Source organism: Leptinotarsa decemlineata, unplaced genomic scaffold, assembly GCF_025532065.1.
Source record: "Leptinotarsa decemlineata unplaced genomic scaffold, Ldec_3_MD MMD2_tig00000199_RagTag_RagTag, whole genome shotgun sequence".
NCBI classification, from domain to species: Eukaryota; Metazoa; Arthropoda; class Insecta; order Coleoptera; family Chrysomelidae; genus Leptinotarsa; species Leptinotarsa decemlineata.
In genome coordinates this window covers 12,108,437-12,123,239 of record NW_027412544.1, presented here as the reverse complement: position 1 = coordinate 12,123,239, position 14,803 = coordinate 12,108,437, and the positions used below count along the sequence as shown (strand labels likewise).

General features: G+C 35.3%; 1 protein-coding gene and 1 long non-coding RNA gene across 3 annotated transcripts in view; one reads left to right on the top strand and one right to left on the bottom strand.

The window, feature by feature from the left end:
* LOC111508100 (glutathione S-transferase 1-1) overlaps positions 1 to 14,803 on the bottom strand; it is a 37,099-nt gene that overhangs the window by 22,014 nt on the left and 282 nt on the right. Inside the window, exons 2-3 of the mRNA XM_074172945.1 lie at positions 8,960 to 9,018; positions 5,630 to 5,771 (exon numbers count right to left, since the gene is read on the bottom strand). Coding sequence (XP_074029046.1) covers positions 5,630 to 5,771; positions 8,960 to 9,018 — 201 coding nt within the window. The remainder of the gene's footprint in view (positions 1 to 5,629; positions 5,772 to 8,959; positions 9,019 to 14,803) is intronic.
* LOC141481435 (uncharacterized) lies at positions 20 to 14,310 on the top strand. Of its 2 annotated transcripts, XR_012464979.1 has the most exons (4): positions 20 to 77; positions 729 to 785; positions 846 to 983; positions 13,355 to 14,310. It is a non-coding gene; the product is annotated as an uncharacterized lncRNA (long non-coding RNA). The 2 variants fall into 2 exon arrangements; XR_012464978.1 differs by lacking the exons at positions 729 to 785; positions 846 to 983.

The window sequence follows — 14,803 nt, the reverse complement described above, 5'->3', positions numbered from 1 at the left end:
ATAAGAATTAAAATTGTGTGAGGTTTACAGTTTCTTTTTGAGTATACGTAGATTGAAGTTTTTCAGTGTTTTCACAGGTAGGTATGTTGATATTTATTTACTTTCTTTCATTCCATATTTTGAAATAATTATGAATAGCATGTATTGGATAAACGGACATCGTTTTTTTAAGCACGTGCCCATACATTTTTCTCGACAGCTATCCTCTATGAAAGTGGCTTGAAGTTCTTATTGTTTAATGTAATGACTAAAGGAAAGCTTCGATGTTTTCAATTCTGTTTTTAAGAGAGTAGAAGTTGTTGAGTGAAATGATTATCATTGAGTGGTAGGTAGGTATGCATACACTGGGTACCTAGTTGACCTTTGATCTTTAGATATGGAGGAATCGGACATTTTCAGAGTAAATACAATTAAGGTGTTTGCCACAGAAATAGGTGTAGGTATGTCAATATCAATGTTGAATTGTAAATTACTTACATCATAAATAATTGAATGGTGCCGTAAACAATGATTTCATTTTCATCATGATTGTATATACTGAAACTTCGAAGGAACCTGTTTTTAAGATTTTTCTTTTAAGAACATTGTGAAATAATCAGAGTTTTCTCTTGTATTACTTCATTAAAATCAGTAAGACCGAAAGAGGAAAGTTATTTGTAACATATTTACAGAAATGATGACATCCAGCACGAACTCAAAACATGCATTATAATCTTTTTTATTTTTAGACATGGAGGAATTTCTTAATAACTTGGGATTAAATGACCTGATTGGCATTTTTAAAGGTATAAAAAATAGATATCTCCCACTAATAGGTACACTTAAAACACATACTTTTCAAACAGAAAATTATGTAACCTTAGACATAGCTGAAAGGCTCACTGATGGAGAAATCAAAGAAATGATTCCCTCAATTGGCAAAAGAAAAATATTCAATCAAGGAAGCAATTGATGGAATAAATTTAAAATCATATATAACAGAGGTATGTCTTTCATTCATAACTTTTATAATAAATATGTATACCATTTCAATAAAAAACATATTAAGTTTTCTCAAATAACTATATATTTTTGCGATTTGCTGTAGATTCTTATTATTATTCAGGTCTGTACCTGAGTAATTAAATGCTAGAATTCTCAAATTTAGTAGATTTAAAGGCTTGAAAGTTATGTTTGGAGAGCTAAGTGAATTTTGTTATCACAGTCATATTTCTAATCAAATTTTTCTGTGATGAAGTACGTCATTGTTTTTTTTCCTATTATCAAAAAATAAGGATACCTCCGTTTGTTAAATTTTATTTGTACAAAAAAAATAATCATATATTTATATTTCTATGAGATCCAATGATATTATTGCGAAAATGTAGACAATCACTAATCTCTGTTCTCTTTCAATTTAGAACTTTACTTCAGTGAAAGGTTTCGAAATGGCCTCTAATTGTTCTTTAGTAGATGTTACCAATAATAATAATGAATAATAAAATATGTTAATGTTTAGGATTAACCATTTGTGAAGAATTTATATTTTTATTTAATTATTTGTAAAACTCTATTATAATTTATTAATTGTTTGAATGAGTTTGTTACTAAAATTTCTGTATTTTCATTTATATTTTGCTCATTCCCATGTTGAAACATTTTCCATGGCATTTACATAATCAGTTTTGAATATGAAATATTATGCGCAAGACTGATTAAAAAATCTTGATACGTAAGTAGATCAATAATCCAGTTGAGAAAATGATACAAATTGTATTTCATGTATCAAGAAATTGGGTTGTTGAACAAATTATAATATATTCTCACGATTATTCAATAACTAGATCTATTTCGATTGGAGATTCATGTAAATTCAATCACTGACTCTCTGTATTTCTGATTCTGCCGAAAAGTACTTTTTTCAATACTAAAACTACGTAATGCTTTTAATCTACAGCAGGGGATGACAACAATCGATGGTCTAATCATTTTTATAGAAAAATATTTGATGGTAAAAAGCATATTGAAGTTTTAGAGAAGAGAAAAGTAATTTTCAGTAGAACCGATCTGAAGCTCCATTACTACCAACGAGATGCTGGTACTCAAATTAGTATAATATTTGGTTGATTGAATCCAATGACCAAATCCAAACAAGAGGAAAGGATTTTGATTTGTAACTTCATTTCATTTGGTCCATCATTATTCATACTTATTTTGAACTTTCGAAATGAGGTATAAACATTGTTTGTTCAACTACTATTCATTATTTGTTCAACAAAATCATTACTTCAGTGGAAATTTTCCCATTATCAAAACAAGCTAAGTTCTCCATCATCCTGCAGATATGTTATGTTTCTTCAACATTTTTACTCAATTTACTCAATTTTACATTTGATTATTTCAATCAGTTCCACTATTTCACCCTTCTTTAAATTTTGTTTGTTTATTAGAATATTCGAATTACTCTAAATAATTCTCGCTATCAATTAGACAATATATTACTTGAATTTAATTCTTCTTTAAATTGAAATAATTGATCGATGTGATTGTTTCAATCAAATATTTGTTTGATACAATGAACATATGCTTGAAGAAATAGTTGGTAGAAATTTTGTCGTGCATATATGAAACTTTTATTTCTTTGAATGAAGTGAATTTTCTTTCATTCAAATCTTTATTTTGATTACAATACAATGTTACTTCTATGAAAACAGGTAGAACATTGGCCTCTAATGTCAAACTGAATCAGTTAAATCAATACTTTTAGCAAAACAAGTAGATTCTGAAAGAACAATCATAACATTATTAATTATTTTTTTTAAGGTGGTTGACAATGTTTCGTGGTGTATTTCATTAGTTTGGACTTCCATTGTCTAATATAATATAAATTGATTTGATAACCCTGAAAAAAAAAACCAAAATTAACAATTTTATTAAACAAAAAACTGAAATTACAAAGAAATAACATAAAACAACAACCAAACAAATAAAAATTGAAATATCAATAAAAGCTGAAAAAAATTGAAAAATTAAAAATATTATTAACAAAAAATGAAAAAATTAAAATTAAAAGATTTCAAACCAAGTTATGTCACAACGTTTCGATTGTTAGTATCCAGAATCATCTTCGGGTGATAACTGGACTTATTTCTTCGAGATCTTACTATTTATAGGTCATTCGAGTGCTTTCACCCATCCCCTCTTCCCTCTTTCCGCTTCATTGGTTTTTGGCGGGAGATGACCGTTTGGCGGGAGTTGGTCGTTTTTCGCTTGATGAGAGGTTTCCATATGTTACATATCTCTACGCTAGCTTGACTAAATGCGTTGTTGGACAACATATATGCAGCTTCTTTAAATTTTCTCCTAAACCAGTGTTCCTCTTCGTGGATGATTTCAGCTTGAGCTCACTTGATGTTATGTTGATGAGTCCAAACATGCTCTGCTATTTCGGATTTGCTGGTTTCTCCTCGCTGTGTGTGTTTCTTGTGCCCAGCAATGCGAACTTTCAAGGTCCTCTTAGTTTCACCAATGTATGATTCTCCGCATTCGCAGGGTATCCGGTAAATGCAATTGTTGGAATCGCAGTCCGCGTTTGGTGGTCTGGTTTTCGTGTGGCTGCTATGGATAGTATTCCCAGATCTGAAGCAGGTCCTGATGTTACACTTGGACCCAATCCGTCTTATCCTTTCCTGTTCTACCATCACTTTGGAGTAACCATTCCGTTGAAGGTCATTTTTGATGATGCCTAGTTCCTTTTCGAGACCTTCCTTTGTATTACAGAGCCCAAAAGCACATTCCAGTAGAGTCTTGATGATTTCTCTCTTAGTCGATTGATGGTGGTTGGATTTCTGGTTCAAATAATGTCCTGTGTGAGAGGGTTTTCGTTTAGTGTCGGTCCTCTTCACCAATACGGCTAAGAAAGGCAATTCGTTGTGGATTTCCTTCTCCATTGTGAAAGTGATGGAAGGCCTTACGTTGTTGATGTCCTTCAGGAAAGTGTCTTGTTCTGCATCACCATGGTTCCATATTATGAAGGTGTCATCTACGTATCTCAACCAGACTCGGCTCTTCTTGTGGGCTTCTTCAATGGCCAAAGTTTCAAACCACTCCATATATAATTTGGCTATAACAGGTGAAGAGGACTGACACTAAATGAAAAACATCTGTATATCGAAAACCCACTCACACAGGACAGTATCTGAACCAAAAATCCAATCACCATCAATCGACTAAGAGAGGAATCATCAAGACTCTACTGGACCGTGCTTTTGGACTCTGTAATACAAAGGAAGGTCTCGAAAAGGAACTTGGCATCATCAAAAATGTCCTTCAACGGAATGGTTACTCCAAAGTGATGGTGGAACAGGCCTCAGCAAGAACTCCACAAGGAATTGAAGCCGCCACAACTAGTACTTGTACTTCCCTACATGAGAGGATTATCGGAATGGATAAGACGGATTGGGTCCAAGTATAACATCAGGACCTGCTTCAGATTTGGGAACACTATCCGTAGCAGCCTCACGAAAACCAGACCACCAAACGCGGACTGCGATTCCAAGAATTGCATTTACCGGATACCCTGCGAGTGCGGAGAATCTCACATCGGTGAAACTAAGAGGCCATTGAAAGTTCGCATTGCTGTGCACAAGAAATACACACAGCGATGAGAAACCAGCAAATCCGGAATAGCAGAGCATGTTTGGACTCATCAACACAACATCAAGTGGGCTCAAGCTGAAATCATCCACGAAGAGGAACACTGGTTTAGGAGAAAATTTAAAGAAGCCGCGTATATATTGTCCAACAACGCATTTAGTCAAGCTAGCGTAGAGATATGTAACACATGGAAACCTCCAATCAAGCGAAAAACGACCAACTCCCGCCAAAACCAATGAAGCGGAAAGAGGAAAGAGGGGATGGGTGAAAGCACTCGAATGACCTATAAACAGTCGGATCTCGGAGGAATGAGTCCAGTTATCACCCGAAGACGATTGTGGATACTAACAATCGAAACGTCGTGACATAACTTGGTTTGAAATCTTTTAACTTTTATGTTTTCATTTTTTGTTAATGATATTTTCAATTTTTAAATTTTTTCAGCTTTTATTAATATTTCAATTTTTTATTTGTTTAGTTGTTGTTGTATGTTATTTTTTTTGTAATTTCAGTTTTTTGTTTAATAAAATTGTTATTTTCGATTAATCTTTTTTGATTTTTTCAAGGTTTTCAAATCAATTTATATTATATTAGACAATGGAAGTCCGAACTGATGAAATTCAATCACATCACATTTAATTATTTATTTAATTGGTTCGACTTGTGTTACATAAGTTACATAAGCTTGAAAATAAATCTTTCAGTGTGTATGTATGAAAGTAACTCACACAATTAATTTTCAATAAGAATTTCAATGCAATTAGGATGTTCAGTCTGTATGGAAAATAAAATAAAATGAAATATGAGAAAGTAATATGATTCAAATGACGCTTATTTCAATTATATCGAATAAGTATTCACTGAGATGTTAAAGCTTGATGTAGACTCATGTAAACGGGCAAAACTTTTGAAACAACCTCATAGGTTAGTATTCATTGTTTTAAAAAAGACGGTTTCATCAGTAAATAATTTCTGCAAAAATGAGCAAACTCACCGCGCCTCTTGAAATATATGAGTAGTAAGTGGATGAGTGGAAACAGAGTCTGTGATTTACAACTGCTCTAGCTTTTGGATCTTTTGGATATAATGTGTCATCTTTTCCGTATTGTTCTGCCAGGTACTGGAGAATTGCGGTACTGAAAATAAAATAATTATTACCTATAGTATCGATTCTGATTATGTCTAGGAATTATTGAAAAACTTTCGGGCCTTCTGTGAGTTTTTATTTTTTTTACTTTCTCTCAGTTCATTCCATATGTACAAAAAAGGTATCTAATATTGAATGAATATTTTTTTTTAACTCGACATGAATTCGTGAGATGGTCATCAATAATATTCACCCCGGATAAAATGTGCTATTATGATTTGCCTTATCTGCCAATTCATTTTAAAAAATAGAAGAAGGTTGCTAGAATAATGAAAAATCAAGAAAGAACAGTAAATAGTTTTTCAATTCTATATTTTTATGATGAGTTTGATTTTGATTGAATGAATTATTGTTTTCTAAATGGCAGGAATGCTATGTTGTTTGTATGTTTTGAAGTTTTGCGATTCTACATATTTTTCAAAAAATGAAAAGAAGAACTTTGAAATTTTTCATGTCCTCCTCATAATGATTTCCTTCAGCTGATAGGTAATCTTATTTTTTCTTCAATAAATTCTGGTCACCTTCTTGAACAATTTTTGGAAAATTCCAATCTTCGTGAATGAATATCACGATGAATATATGATGGTTACTAGACTTGTGAAATTTTCATTGAAATCATATTTGGAAATGGCTTGGCTCGTACTCAATCACGATTCGTTAGAAAAGAATAGTAATGAATGTTTAGAACACAGAAAGTGAATACTTGGAAAGAAGTTGTATTTTTCAGAATCCAATCAACCCGTGGCGGGTTGGCTGTCCTTGTTCATCTTTCACTACCTGAACCACGGAGCAAGCTGTTTTTGGCGAGTGCATGTGGGGGTTGAGCAAACCGGCCATCGGATGCCTGCTTCCACGTAGCCCCGCTGGATACGGGAATGACAGAATCACTTGTGGTTCTAACAATCCCTAACTGAATGGCTTAACTCTAAGGTGTGTGTATCCGTGCCGAAAGGATGACGAGATACCGGACGCCCTCTCGTCGTAGCATCGCCTTGTCACGGTAATGCGGGGCTCTGCCATGATTGACCTTCTTTCCCTAGCTACTCGTGGGACTTTTATGGACAGAGTAAACTTAACTGACTGACCTCCCTGTAAATTTAGTTCAGGAACGAGCCTCTAGAGGAGATGGATATCGAGCTTATGACTCCAACTGACATCCCTGTAAACTTAGATCAGGAGCGAGTCTACAGAGGAGAAGGATGTCGAGTTAACGACTCCAACTGACCTCTCTGTACATTTAGTTTGGGGGCGAGCCTACAGGAGAGATGAATGTCGTGTTTACGATTCCAACTGACCTCCCTGTGAATTCAGTTTAGGAGCGAGCCTACAGAGGAGATGCATGTCGAGCTTACGATTCCAACTGACCTCCCTGTAAATTTAGTTTGGGAGCGAGCCTACAGGAGAGATAGATGTCGAGTTTACGATTCCAACTGACCTCCTTGTGAATTTAGTTCAGGAACGAGTCTACAGAGGAGATGCATGTTGAGTTCACGACTTCTACTGACCTCCCTGTAAATTCAGTTCAGGAGCGAGCCCACAGAGGAGATGGATGTCGAGTTAACGACTACAACGGACCTCCCTGTAAATTTAGTTCAGGTACGACTCTACAGAGGAGATGTATGTGGAGTTTATGACTCCAACTGACCTCCCTGTGAACTTAGATCAGGAGTGAGTCTACAGAGGAGAAGGATGTCGAGTAAACGACTCCAACTGACTTCCCTGTAAATTTAGTTTGGGAGCGAGCCTACAGGAGAGATGAATGTCGAGTTCACGATTCCAACTGACCTCCCTGTAAATTCAGTTTATAAATTTAGTTCAGGAGCGAGCCTACAGAGGAGTTGCATATCGAGTTTACGATTCCAACTGACCTACCTGTAATTTCAGTTCAGGAACGAGTCTACAGAGGAGATGGATGTCGAATTTACGACTCCTACTGACCTCCCTGTAAATTTAGTTCAGGAGCGAGTCTACAGAGGAGATGGATGTCGAATTTAAGACTCCAACGGGCCTTCCTGTAAATTTACTTTAGGAGCGAGCCCACAGAAGAGATGGATGTCGAGTTAACGACTCCAACGGACCTTCCTGTAAATTCAGTTCAGGTACGAGTCTACAGAGGAGATGTATGTCGAGTTTACGACTCCAACTGACCTTCCAGTAAATTTAGTTCTGGAGCGAGCCCACAGAGGAGATGGATATCGAGTTTACGACTCCAACTGACCTCCCTGTGAATTTAGTTCAGGAGCGAGCCCACAGAGGAGATGGATGTCGAGTTAACGACTTCAACGGACCTCCTTGTGAATTTAGTTCTGGAACGAGTCTACAGAGGAGATGGATGTCGAGTTTATGACTACAACTGTCCTCGCTATGAATTAAGTTCAGGAGCGGGTCTACAGAGGAGACAGATGTCGAGTTTAGGACTCCAACCGACCTTCCTGTAAATTTAGTTCAGGAGCGAGAGCTTCTCTACTCCCCAAAATTCCTGATTCAATAACTGAACCTTAATAAATGAAAAGGTTTGGTGGTGCAGCCAGGAAACGACTAAGTCGTCTCCTCAAGTTCGGGGTACCTTATAAAATCGCCTTGCACCAACTTCTTGAGCGACGTACGTAGAATCTGTCTCAGGTGGGGCAACAAACCCCCCATGAGCAGCTTAGCAAACGTTTGCGCTCAAGTGATGATTCACCAAAATCAGAGGCGAAAAAGTCCTGCACGGTTAAACCTAAGGTATCGTTAGGTGTAGCTAACGTGCAAAAACCCCCATATGAGAAGGTTGTCGTGGGTATCAAGATGGGAATATTCAACTTGACTATCCGACTACCTCATCAACGATGAAACAGCAGTGCATTACCTTTTTACCTGCGCTGCTAGAAACCGAATCAGGTTTTTTGAGTTCGGCAGAGCCGTACTCTTAACATCTGACCTGAAAGACCACTCACCATACAAAGTAATCGGCTCTTTTGAGAAGCTGGGTATATTTGGTCGAGTGTGAATAGGCGTGAGCTACAATAAACCCTTACGGGTTGTGGTGTAGGGTCGAATAGACCCACTTCCTTTGGACCAATGTTCGTTATTTTGTTTTAAACGTAATTTTGTGAGTTGAACGTAATTTTGTGAATTGACATAGACATCATTCAAACATTTTGATTCGTTTTCAGGATAGAACGGTGACACACTCACCTTTCTACCAAGATGAAACCGTTGTCATCTAGAACTGGTATTTCCATCTGTGGATTATTCTGAAAAAATAAATTATGGTCATTTGTGACATAAGCCACAACTCGATGAATACATATAATATATATATATATATATATATATATATATATATATATATATATATATATATATATATACACATATATTCACACACACATATATATATATATATATATATAGAAAGAACTTCGAAACCACTATGTGATTTTTGTTTGTGAGGTTGCAGTCAATTTTGAGGATGCCAGGGAGTAAGAAAAACTCTTTGGTATTATTTCATGCTTCCAGAAATGTCTATTTCCTTCTTCAGGACTTACTAAAGAATTGTAAACAAATTAACAACACTGTTATAGTCTATCCATTCCCAATTGGAACGACAATAGAAATAAAAGCACTACGAGGGGTGTTCATAATCACTGCCCGGCAATTGGAAATGTATATACTACCAGTGCTTTTATTTTCAAAGCGTCCCTGATACAGTCATAAATATTTCTTGCCTGTGGCCCCTATTCGCCCAGATAGTTAGTAAATGTGCTATCAAATGTAGTTGAGGAATAAAGGCTCGGCTAGCTGGACTGGCTGAAAACTAATTTTTGTCCGTTTCACAATATTTCTTTATCAGTGTCGTGTGTTCGTTGGATTAGGTGAGGTAGTGAGTGGTTTTGCAAACCGATTTTTGAAAACTTTTTGAGATCAATTACCCTAACACCAAACTGATATTTTTGCACTCCATTCGCGTTTCGCTAACAAGGTTAGCATCTTCAGGAGAAGCAAATTGATACTGAATCTAAAGACAAGGGTTAGCTGTTTAAATACCTAAAGTTTTTTGGTCCGATGTGAACTTTGTTTGTTAAATAATGATTATCCTAATTGATTTTTCGGTAATTGACTAGTGAAACCACTACCTGCAAATTAATTTGTCAACAATAGATTAAAAAGTGGACAAATTAATTTGCAGGTAGTGGTTTCACTAGTTTCTCTAGAAGAAGGTTTCAACTTTTACACCAAAGGTTCCAATCTCATCCTTTTTGGGTACTTTCATCAATATGGCTTTCTGGAGACCTTTTGAAACAAATGACAACATTACGTGTGACGAATCTGTGTCAATCGATAGGGATCCGGAATTTAAAAATAAGGACTTACATGTTCAAGTTCAGCGAGTAATTTTAAATATTCATGAATTTTTGAAGAAGGAAAACTGTCACACTTCACAGAATGCTATTGTGAATAGAATATGCGAGTTAACGAATCTATCTCGTTCGACAGTTCTTCGAGTCATTAAAATAGGGGATGTCATTGACCATGCAATGAAATGAAATGAAATAATTCCGTGGAAGGAATTAAAAATTCGCAAACGTTGATGGTGCTACAAAAGATGTGATTCGGTGAACAATTTATGGTATATACCAAAAAATGAAGTACCAACCTTGGAAATGATTTGTTACAAATTACTCGACTATCCCAATTACAATTACAAATCTTTAGAAACTCTTCGAGGTGTCTTATTGTCTTGTGGTTTCAAATGTAAAAAATTGAACAATCGGATGGTCATATTGGAATCGACACGCATTGTTCAACTCTGACAAAAATATTTGAGGCGAATGAAAAGCTACTGAGAATCCAGCAGACTCATAATCTACCTCGACGAAACTTGGTTTATCAAATATGGCTGGGTAGACGAAACCAAGTATTGTGCTTTGAACACACCTTCTTCAAGAGGAAAACGTGTTATAATTTTGCATGCCGGAAATGAAAGTGGTTCCGTACCTAACGCTTTGCTTTTGTCGGCCAAAAATATAAAAGATTCGTCTGCTGATTACCACGAAGATATGACTGCGGCTTTATTCGAAACCTGGTTCAGTGAGCAGCTTCTCCCAAATATACCTCCAAACTCGGTTATTGTTATGGATCACGCTTCGTATCATTCTCGGTTATTGACTACAATACCAAACAATAACACAAAAAAGCAGATATTGTTGATTTCATGCGAAATTATGTCATGCGAAATCATGACATGGAAATACCCGAAAAGATTCCAACGAAAAAGGTATTACTGGCGACCATAAAACAACGTAATTTCATAAAAGAGTATATTATTGATTCGATGTGTGAAACACGTGGTCATATTCTCTTATGTTTGCCTCCATACTATTGTGTGTTCAATCCAATTGAAATGGTTTGGGTCACAATGGAAGAAAGCTTGCGGAAATGTAATCAGTCATCGACTTTGAATGCTGTGGTGCTGACAATATGAGGCGAGTGGTGAATGAAGTACACAATGACAATTTAATGTTACATTAAATTGTCATTGTGTACGAAGATGCAAAATGGTGCAACATATAATGATTCAACACAAAATTTTCAGTTACGACCACCTTAATTAGTAAGTAGTGAGGTATTATAAGTGAACTCAAATCTGGATAGTTTTTTAGAAAAATAATCAGAAATGATATTGATCCCAGTATCTCCTAACAAATCCTCCTAACTATTTGGGGTTATGTTCCATTGGGCTTCCATTGTCTAATATGATATGATTTGACATCTATGAAATAACACATGAAAATGAAAATTAAAAAGAATAGCTGAACATAACAATTATATTTTAAAAAACTTTGAAATGTAATAACAATAAAATAAAAATTAAGCAAAAAATTTAATAATTGAAATGAAACAAAATTTTAAAATCAAAGTATTCCAAGCCAAGTTACATCACGACGTTTCGATTGTTAGTAAACACAATCGTCTTCGAGTGATGACTGGACTTATTTCTCCGAGAGATGACTATTCATGGGTCATTCAAGTGCTTTCACCTATCCCCTCTCTCCGCTTCACCGGTTTAGCGGGAGATGGCCGTTTGGCGGGAGTTGACCATTTTCCGCTATATTATGAGTTTCCATATATTGCGTATCTTTACGCTAGTTTGGCGAAGGAAGGTTTCGAGAAGGAACTAGGCATTATCAAAAAAGATCTTCAATGAAATGGTTACTCCAAAGTAATGATAGAATAGACTTCGGCTGAAAGAGAACAAGAGCTCGCAAGGAAAAGAATCCGCTTGTGCTTGTACTTCCCTACATCAGTGGATTGTGGGAAAGAATAAAATGAATTGGATCCAAGTACAACATCAGAACGTGCTTCAGATCCAGAAACGCCATCCGTAGCACCCTCACGATAACCAGGCTACCAAAGCGGACTGCGATTTTAAGAATTGCATTTACCGGATATCCCGTGAGTGCGGCATATCCTACATCGGTGAAACTAAGAGGTTATTGAAAGTCCCCATTGCCAAGCACACGAAACACACACAGGGCGGAGAAATCAGCAAATCGGGAACAGCAGAGCATGTTTGGACCCATCAAGATAACATCAAGTGGTCCTAAGCTGAGATCATCCTCAGGGAAGACCACTGGTTTGGGAGGAAATCCGCATACATGCATTCAGCCAAGCTAGCGTAGAGAGACGCAACATATGGAAATCCATGATAAAGCGGAAAACGGTCAACACCCGTCAAACGGCCATCTCCCGCTAAACCGGTGAAGCGGCACTCGAATGAACTTCAAACAGTCATTTCTCTAAAAAATAAGTCCAGTTACGAATGTATCAGATAATACCCGATGTAATCAAAGACAATCATAATAACGAAAGTTTCAAGAAAAAAGTTAAAAAATGGATATTGCTCACCGAAAGATCATTTTTCCATGAACCCGTAAATCAAAATCTCATTTCATACTAGTTAAGACTGTTTTCCAAACATTGGTCATTTTATCACATTCAAAATATATTTTGCGTTCAACCGTCAATAACTATTGTCCCTGAACTACTGTAAATATTAGCCCGATCGTAAGCACTATTTTATAATTCAGACTTATTTTGACATTTTTTCAACAATAACTTTATATTACTTCTTATGACTAATTTCAACTTCCCTCATATGTACTAATTTTTTATATTTTATTATTTGCTGATATGGCTATACCACGTACAAGGAACACTCTTTCGGTGATGCCCCTTTTGTGATGCCGTTGTTTATATACTCCTTTTTTATATTTGAGAATTATGTATACCATTTATCTATAATAAGTGAACAAACATTATTATTATTATTTTCAGTAACTTGGCTTCAAATCTCTTGATTTTTAATTTTTATTTCATTTCAATTGTTCAATTTTTTGCGTGATTTTCATTTAATTTCTATTTTCAGCTATTTTCCTCAATTTTGAATTTGATTTGTCATTTCAGAAATTTCAAATAATATCATATCAGACAATGAAAGTCCGAAATAATGAAGTTCACCATGAAACATTGTCAACCACCATCAAACAAATATCTGGGGTTATACATCATTCATTTGTTTCATTGCAGGCAATGCAACGAAGGGAGGCACTGAATCAACGGAGCGAACAATTTATGGACATTCCAAATCATGTAGAGTAGAACATGACACATATAATAGCAATGTATCGGTATCAACTAGTGCAATCTCAGAAATCGAAAGTGAAAAGCAGATAGATTTTCAGATAATTTTCCTGAAGGAAGGTTGATTGGCTGACATAATTAATTTAAGAAAAAATGGTTTCCTGCCAATATTTCGAATTTGATTAAATTCTTTCTTCAAAGCTCGAAAAGTAGTTTCCTCCTGATGATAATATTACTATTTTGAAAACCATCAGACAAATTAGATACATATCAAAAAATAAAAAAACATTGCAACAGACAAACTTCCGACACAACACCAACACAAAACGACATGAAACAAATGTCGTTTGTCGTTTTGTGTTGGTGTTTTCTCGGAGGTTTGTCTGTTGCAATAAAATATTTGAATATGTATGTCTGATGGTTTTTAAAATAGTAATACTATCAACACGAAGAAACTACTTTTCGAGTTCTGAAGAAAAATTACAAATCATTAAGTAGAACAACTAGATATATGAGCTTATTAGTTATTGAATGTATTTTTCCTCTGATGATTACCTTATCCAGTTTTGAAAATTCTCAGTAGCATCTATACACTGTCTGCAACAGTTACCTAGTAGTAGTATTTGTAGTTACCTAGTTGTAGTAATCACTCTAAGATTTGCAGACCATCTTCATGCAGAAGAACATGAATTCAATGACGACTATGACGTGTTCCAAATAGAAGAAAAAAGTTTGAATCTCATGTTCATAAATGAATGGATTTAGGAATTCGGTCATATACTGAATGACCAAATAGAATTAAATACTCCCCGTTACTGAATAGTTTTTCAAATTTGGAAACTGGTAATCAACTGATAGATAAGCTCCGGCAATTTCATTTATAATATATTTATTTGATGTAAGTGTTTATTGATTCATTTTTAATCTCAGGTACACATTCTCAACTTTAATTGAGCAAGTAAAACTCAGGTACTTCAAATTATTAAAAATAAATATAAAGTATTGAATATGTAGATTTCGGTTCGTATAGACACATCTGAAGAAGCTATTTTATAGTGGAATACGTGTTACGTTTTCGTAAAACTATTTATTGAACACCTCACAATGAAGTGTTTCTCAATTATGTCACGGATTTTCATCAAGTATCGGCCGATTACATCAGATACCTTGGTTTCGATCTACTTTTAGTGCTGGTGGCAGTGAAACTGGCAGCTTTCACTGGATACCGCTGGCATTAAAAGTAATCATTGAATCTCATGTTTTTTCACAAATATGTAATATGTTTTATACGGAGCCACGCCAATCACCACTTTTTCTTCTATTAAGACAGTATATCATCGGGACATCAAGCTAAGTACCTACGTTTTTAATTTTATCGTAGTCAATAAAACTTCT